At 47.7% G+C, this 8,441-nt stretch overlaps 1 protein-coding gene across 1 annotated transcript; it reads left to right on the top strand.

Moving 5' to 3' along the window:
* The first annotated feature begins 1,766 nt into the window (after positions 1-1,766).
* LOC112110009 (glucagon-like) lies at positions 1,767-4,679 on the top strand. Its single transcript, XM_024204788.2, has 4 exons — positions 1,767-1,840; positions 2,505-2,651; positions 2,961-3,092; positions 4,583-4,679. The coding sequence occupies exons 1-4, from the start codon at positions 1,767-1,769 to the stop codon at positions 4,677-4,679; spliced, it is 450 nt and encodes a 149-aa protein (XP_024060556.2).
* The last annotated feature ends 3,762 nt before the right edge of the window (positions 4,680-8,441 follow it).

The following is an 8,441-nucleotide window of genomic DNA, read 5'->3' as shown; positions in this document are numbered from 1 at the left end:
AAATATTTTTAAATGTCCTGTTTTTCCAGAAGTGAAAAATGTGACATTCATTAAACGGCATCTGAAATTTTCACAATTTCTGTAAATCATAATTAAGGGACTGATCTTGGAAATATTTAAGAATATAAGTAACTTTATTTATGTGACTAAAGTTACTCTCATATAAAAGTACACCCCTACCCTGATATAACGCTGTCCTCGGGAGCCAAAAAATCTTACTGCCTTATAGGTGAAACCACATTATATTGAACTTGCTTTGATCCACCGGAGCGCGCAGCCCCACCCCCTCGAGCACTGCTTTACCGCGTTATATCCGAATTCGTGTTATATCGGGTCACGTTATATCGGGGTAGAGGTGTATTTGCGGGGCTGGACACCTAAATGCTGATATATAATGAACTTTTTTATTGGTGTTAATAATATTAAAACTCACCACTGCAGCACATTTTCCAAAATATCTGTGAAAGAGAGTGAGATGCTGAACAACAAAATGCATGTTTTCAATGTGTTTTGCTATAAATACAATGAAAAGACAGAACAATATTTTTGAGGGGGGAGGGATAGCTCAGTGGTTTGAGCATTGGCCTGCTAAACCCACCGTTGTGAGTTCAAGCCTTGAGGGGGCCATTTAGGGATTTGGGGATTTAGTTGGGGATTGGTCCTGCTTTGAGCAGGGGGTTGGACTAGATGACCTCCTGAGGTCCCTTCCAACCCTGATATTCTATGAAAAGCATTTGCAGAGCTGAGATCTTAATTCAAAGCAGTCAAATGCCCAGTGAGTTTTGAACTTAAATCTGGGGGGGAAAAAACATGGACTAGTGACAGCTCAAAGACCATAACTTCTTGGGGACTGATCCAAAGTGCTTTCAAATCAACAGGAGCCTCTCCATTAACTTCAATGGACTTTGGCTTATATCTTTCTTCAAAATCCTATCCAACTGAATGGAAAAAGACCCATTCATCTAAATAGAAATTAGATTGGGCTCATAAATCCTGCAGAAATGTTACATAGAATAATCTTCCTATCAAGCTGCCATATTATTACCATTTATTATGTAAGGTCCTAATCTGAAGCTATTGAAGTCAATGGAAAGACTCCCACCAATTTCACTGGGCGTTGGAGCAGCCCCTAAAGCAGTGTAGGGGTATGCAGCCCTTTCGCAAACATGGAGGAAGATAGGGTCGTTGGGTTTGTCTATGCTATGGGGACTACATAGGGGGCAGCATAGCTCCGGCACCTTGGCTATGCCATTATAACCCTGTAGCGTAGTTGCAGGCTATATCAATGGGCAGTCTTTTCTGTTGTTGTAGGAATTCCACCTCTCCGAGGGGTGGTAGCTAGGTCTATGGATGGGTTGTCCTGGTGTCCTAGCCGTGTCTACGCCGGGAGGTTAGGTCAGCATGACTGTGTTGCTCACAGGTGTGACTATTTCACACTCCTGAGAAATGTAGCTAGGTCAATCTAAATGTTAAGAGTAGACCAGGCCCTTGCCTCAAGGAATTTACAGTGTACCATGTACTGATGATTCCGATATAAAAACGTAAAGTGGCAGGGAATGGCTTTGGGAATGGTGTGTGTGGAAGTCGCTTTGTGTTCAGGAGAGAAGAGGCTGTTCCAAGCATAGGGATCGGCTTCATGCATTACAGTCACACACGCAAATTACACAGCTTGCCTTCCTGTTAGCAGATCACTTGGTCGTCTGGCCTTGTTGGTCATTTGTATTGCCAATGCTTTCCGTCTTCCTTCAGAGAAACAAGCCAGGAAAATGATGTCCTTGAAAGTTCTTGCTCTGCTCATGGTCTCTCTGAGCCTTGTTCTGACGGAGGAGAATGACTTCAGGTAAGCCACAAACATTGTCTGTGCACTTTAGACCTCCACTGATTTCACTGGGCGCTGGATCAGATCCTTAGCTGGATCTCACATGGTGTATCTCAGAGCACTGAGAGGTGAGCGGAGAGGAAGAGTTGCTTTTAGAGATGATCAGGTATGAGGGAGATTTGTCAGCCAAGTGCCCTGAGCACAGGGATGGGAGCCAAGAACTCCTGAGTCCCCAGCTGCAAACTTCTCATGCAAATGAGCTAGAAATAAACGAGGCTGGCTAATTCCTCAGGGGTGACAGGCTTGGAAGGCTCTCATGTTTTGAAGCTGTTGAAGCCACAGGCAATTATACAAAATGGACATATGATATAACTCCTCCCGCCACTGTAAACTCGCTCCCCCATAGGACACAAGTGACTCCTACTGAAATCAACAGGAGTTACTTGTATCCTAGGGGATGGAACGGAAAGCCGAGAAAGGAGGATCCGGCCCTGGTGTACTTCACTAAGTTGGGCTGGGACTGGGGGCCTTGTCATGGCACTAGAGATATTGCAGCTGGTAATGAAAATGTCACTAACCACAGTCATTAAATGGGGCATTCGCCTCGAGCTAGAAGCAGGGGGCTCTTGCGACGTTTTCTCTCTGCCTAGCTATGACTCGCTCTGTGTGTCTCCTGCATTCTCAGTGCCAACCCGAAGAGTTCCAGCCCCAGAGCCGTACAGCGACGTTACTCCGAGGCCATCCTGGCCAGCGATTACAGCCGGACCATGGATAACATGCTCAAGAAGAACTTTGTGGAGTGGCTGTTGGCCAGAAGAGAGAAGAAAAGCGAGTGAGTCTTTAGTGTTGCCGTTGTCCAAATTTCAGGCTGTCGTCGGCCACACTGAGGCGTATGAAGAGTGCAGAGCTCAGAATATTTTTCTTGCATGACAGCAGCAATGATGCAGGTGCTTGAACCCCAGGAAATGCTTCTGTTCCATGGGGGGACACAGCACAGCCCCTTTGCTTCCTCCTTTGGCTTCAGTGCTGCTGGTAGATGGCCTGGGGAGGGAGAGGGGGTTAGAAATCACAGAAGGGAAGCATGTTAGCACACTCTGGTGGAATCCCAAGGTGAAGTCCTCTTTTAATTTTGCCTTTCCAGTAACGCCATCGATCCATCCAAGAGGGAAGCTGAACCCCAGATGTCAGCTGTCAGTGGTCAAGGTTTGGAGCTGGCCTCCCAAGGGGCTCAGGACTTTTTTGTCTGGCTTCTAAAAAACAAAAGAAAACAGAGGTGAGTTCTGTGACTGGAGAGCTATTTGATTGTGGAGTAGTATCCCCAGGGCAGGACGGGATCCCCAGTGGCTGAGTGATTTGAAGGAACACTTTCCTGTTACAAAGCTTTGTTAAGAATGAGAGAGAGTTGAAACTTGGCATTTCCGATCTTTAATGGGGACGCTGGTAACAACATGACTTACCACAACAAATTCTGTTGGAAAACAAAGTGTATCCCCGGTGAATTCCAAATGCAACTGTCAATTCATGGCCCTCCCTTTTATGCATGGCAGAAGGTTTAGGAACAGGCGTGGGGGTGTCAGAGAGTTTGTAGAATACCCCTCACCCACAAACACACTGGTCACCATGCACCCCAGAACGGCAAAGAGGAGTGAGCTCAACCGACGGACGATCAGTGCCACATTAATGACTCTGTCTGAAGGGTCTGTCATGTCGGAAAGGGGTTAAGTCACTCACGATTCCTTCCTGGTTAGTCAGCAGGAACGCCCCCCGCCATTGAGATGTCCTCTTCATTCTGCCTTCCTCACTGAAGCTTTTATTTTGCACAAGAGAGCCTGGTTATTAAGACCAAAACGCCCTTTAATTTAAACTGCCTGTCACTGCTTATGGTTTTGCTGGGATGCTCAGACAGCAGCATGAGGGTTTCTATTAAGGGGCAAATGACCTAAGGGAGTTTGTCTTGCCTGCTGCAATAACCAGGACTCCACGTGGCATCTTGAGGGACGAGACTGGATCCATGAAGGATTACCTAGTTTTCGGTCCAGATGAGGAGGCAGAGATTTATTTGGGAGATTCCTCCACATGGGGGGAAGACGGAGGGAAAGCCATGTTGTGGTTTCAGAGGGAAAGAGCGTGGAGTGATACATTTAGTAAAGGATAATGCAGAGCACTGCGAGATGCAGAGAGGAGGGAAACGCATGCCCCTGACTGGGGAGTCCTTGAGCAGTTAGAGCCAGACGGCAGATGAATTTAGACAAGACCCTGAGCTGCAAAATTTGAATCGGGCTCTAAACTTTCCCATTCAGATCCAGGGGGTTGATCTGGGTCCAGCTCTAATTTATTTACAGAGTGAAATTCCCTTGGCTTCACCCTCTGATAAGCTAATCACTGTCCAGTCTGTCCAGCAGTCTGGCAAAGCAAGTTCTCTTCGACATTGGCACTGCTACCTTTGCAAAAATGCTCACCTTCAAACCTCTCTGCTGGGCAACCTGGATTGCACGAGCAAATTTTCTAGTGAAGACAAGACTTTGAAGCAGAGAAGGAATATTGGCAGGGGGCAGAGTGAAGGAAGCTTGCTCTGCCGATGCCCCATCCTGTATCTGTCTAGTGTAGGACGCCAGTCTCCAGAGCTGGCAATCAAACATCTTCCAATAGCACTAAAGTGAGTGAGAACACAAAGCTGCCGGTCACGGGGGGAGATCTGTATTCGTGGCTTGTTATCCAATGAAACTGGATTATCTCTGTTCCTCTGATTTACATTTGTTGCAGTCTTACCGCTCCCAAAGAATCGGATCACTTGAAAGACGTTCTGAGCCAGGAGCTATTGGCGTGGCTGATGTCTGCTGATCTCTGTAGACCGACGTGAGTGGCTGTTCTTCCTAGTCCTGGTTTTTTTTTTAATGCTTCTCTTCAGTTCCCATCGCCCTCCCTCCCACTGTACTAATAGCTCCATCAAAGTGCTGGGCTGCTTGGGTGACAGACTTTAGATTTCTTCAGATAATGTTCAGGCCAGATCATTAGCTGCGCTGGCACAGCTCAGGAGGCACAGGTAGGGTGACCAGATGTGCCCGATTTTATAGGGACAGTCCCGATTTTGGGGTCTTTTTCTTATATAGGCTATTACCCCCCACCCCCGGTCCTGATTTTTCACACTTGTTGTCTGGTCTCCCTAGGCACAGCCCGGGAATAATGCCTTCATCCCACCTTAATAATAACATAACATACATGAGAATAGCCAGACTGGATCACACCAATGGTCCATCAAGCCCAGTATCCCATCTTCTGACAGTGGCCAATGCCAGAGGTTTGAGAGGGAATGAACAGACCAGGGAAATTATCAAGTGATCCATCCACTGTTGTCCAATCCCAGCATCTGACAGTCAGAGGCCTAGGACACCCAGAACATAGGGTTGCAGCCCGGAACACCTTAGCTAATAGCCATTGATGGACCTATCCTCCATGATTCTTTTTTTGAACCCAGTTATACTTTTGGCCTTCACAACATCCCCTGGCAAGGAGTTCCACAGGTTAACTGTGTATTGTGTGAAGAAGTACGTCCTTTTGTTTGCTTTAAATGTGCTGCCCACTAATTTCATTGGGTGAGCCCAGTTCTTGTGTTATGTGAGGGAGTAAATAACACTTCCCTATTCACTTTCTCCATCCCATTCATGATTTTGTAGACCTCTATCATGTCCCACCTTAGTTGTCTCTTTTCCAAAAATCCCAGTCTTTTAAATCTTTTCTCATATGGAAGTTGTTCCATGCCCCTAATCGTTTCTGTTTTCCTTCTCTACCTTTTCCAATTCTGATATATCTTTTTTTGAGACCAGGTTGACCAGAATTGCACTCAGTATTCAAAGTGTGGGCGTACCATGGATTTATATAGTGCCATTCTGATATTTATTGTCTTATTATCATTCCTGACATTCAGTTAGCTTTTTGGGCTGCCACTACACATTGAGTGGATGTTTTCAGAGAACTATCCACAGTGAGTGAATAGCAAGAGGGGGCCATGATAAAAGGATGTAAAATAAGGAACGGTCTAGAGCAGTGGTTCTCAAAGCCGGTCCGCCGCTTGTTCAGGGAAAGCCCCTGGCGGGCTGGGCCGGTTTGTTTACCTGCCACGTCCGCAGGCTTGGCCGATTGCGGCTCCCACTGGCTGCGATTTGCCGTCTCAGGCCAATGGGGGCTGCGGGAAGCGGTGCGGGCCGAGGAATGTGCTGGCCACCCTTCCCACAGCCCCCATTGGCCTGGAACGGCTCCAGTGGGAGCCGTGATCGGCTGAACCTGCGGACGTGGTAGGTAAACAAACTGGCCTGGCCCGCCAGGGGTTTTCCCTGAACAATCGGCGGACCGGCTTTGAGAACCACTGGCCTAGAGAAGGAAGATCAGGAATTTCTGTTCTCACAGTCTCATAACGCAAGAACAAGAGGGCATTTGATTAAATTAAAAGGTGGGAAATAAAAACTGATTAAAGGAAATACTTTGTCACACAACGTGTGATTGAACGATTAAGCTGATCTCTATTAGAGACCAGGATGAGACCTGGAGGGTGGGGGACAGATTATCACATATCTGCCTACTGTGCGGTTCTTGCACCTTCCTCTGAAGCATCTGCTGCTGGCCACTGTACTGGACAGATTTTGGATCTGATGCATCGTGGCTTGAATATAGCAACACCTAACATTGTTCCTTCTCCCAATTATCTCTTTTCCCAGGACTCAGTAGCCCCAAGACTCTCCCGAGGAGCTGTCGATGCACTCTAACAACGGACGTGTTAAGAATGAAGAAGGATTTTGTAGCCACTTAGCTCAGTATTCCCCCTCTGTGCATATTGTGCTCTTTGCTACTGTAAACAATAAAGAAGGTAGTCTGACGCTGAAATGAGACTGAGATGATTTTTTTTTTTAATTAATGGAAATATGACAGGGTGACTGGGAGGATTGCCAACCCTCCAGGATTGACCTGGAGTCTCCAGGAAGTAAAGATTAATCTTGAATGAAAGATTATGTCATGCGATGAAACCTCCAGGAATGCATCCAAGCAACATTGGCAACCCTACCAGTGGTCCCTTTCAGAGTGAGTGAGGTCCAGGGTACCAGTGATTGATTACCTTCTGCCCAATTGGGTCTAAGGCAGAGCCGGCCAGACGAATCAGGGGGCCTGGGGCAAAGCAATTTTGGGGGAGCGGACATAAAAAAGGCGCCACCCGCTGCGGTGCTTGTACTCACCGGGCGGCGCTCCGAGTCTTCGGCGGCGGGTCCTCCACTCGCTCCGGGTCTTCGGCGGCACTGAAGGACCCGCCGCCGAAGTGCCACCGAAGACCTGGAGCAAATGAAGGGCCCGCCGCCGAAGTGCCACTGAAGACACGGAGTGCCGCCGGGTGAGTAAAAATCCCAGGGACGGGATTCTCGGCCAGGGCTCGCGGGGCCCCTGTGGGGCCCAGGGCCTGGGGCAAATTGCCTCTGGGCGGCCCTGGTCTAAGGGACGGCCCCTGGGCCTTATATAGGGAGGAGACCCAAAAACAAGGAGGAGAAAAGGAAGAAGGTGAGTCTAGTAAGAGACACCCAGAGTCCTGTGCTAAAGAAGAAGCTAATCTCCAGAAAGAAAGCCCTGAAAAGATACCATCTGTGGAAAGGTGTCAGGGTGCAGACAATGCTTAAAGAAGAAGATTATCTCCAGAGGGAAAGCCTGATGAGGGATCATCTGGTGAGGGGGCAGTGGGATGTCTAAGCATTGATTTAAGATGGTTCAAGGAAGAGTGGGGTTGTTGAACTGGAGAAATTGAAAGGAGAAGGAGAGACCACTATTGTCTCTGGACATTGGGGTTTAGAACAAGGTGAATCCTCCTGTCTGTGGGAGTGAGAAGGTGACTTTGTCCCAGTAAAGAAACCCAGGTTGGGCATCAGCATGGATCATCCTGGTGTAATTCTAATGTGGAATCCCTAACTTATGGGGAAACTGAGGCAAGAAAGGTGCTGCAGAGCCACACTTGGCCAGTGGGGGATGTCACAGGGCAGGCACGCCCTTTTACCGGGAGATATTAAAAGAACACAACACTGTGCCCTAGCAACCAAGGATCTCCAAGCACTTTAGGAACATTTCTTAATTGTATCCTCATTTTACAGATGGGCAAATTGTGACCCAGCTAGGTTAACAGCCAGGTTTTTAAAGGCCCAGCTGCCATTTAGGCACCTGAATAAGGGCCTGAGTTTCAGAAGTGCTCAGCAGGCAGCAGGCTGAACCCTTCTGCAAGTCAAGCCCTGACTGTGGGCGCTGACCTTTACTAAAAACCAAGTCCTAAATGGCCTGCTACAGGCATAGAGAACGAGGAGGACTTGTGGCACCTTAGAGACAAACACATTTATTTGAGCATAAGCATTCGTGGGCTAAAACCCACTTCATAGATTCATAGATTCTAGGACTGGAAGGGACCTCGAGAGGTCATCGAGTCCAGTCCCCTGCCCGCATGGCAGGACCAAATACTGTCTAGACCATCCCTGATAGACATTTATCTAACCTACTCTGAAATATCTCCAGAGATGGAGATTCCACAACCTCCCTAGGCAATTTATTCCAGTGTTTAACCACCCTGACAGTTAGGAACTTTTTCCTAATGTCCAACCTA

This window comes from Terrapene carolina, unplaced genomic scaffold, assembly GCF_002925995.2.
Source record: "Terrapene carolina triunguis isolate 2854851 unplaced genomic scaffold, T_m_triunguis-2.0 Scaffold193, whole genome shotgun sequence".
NCBI lineage: Eukaryota > Metazoa > Chordata > Testudines > Emydidae > Terrapene > Terrapene triunguis.
Note: the sequence above shows the minus strand (reverse complement) of the source record. Positions and strands in the feature narration are given on the sequence as shown.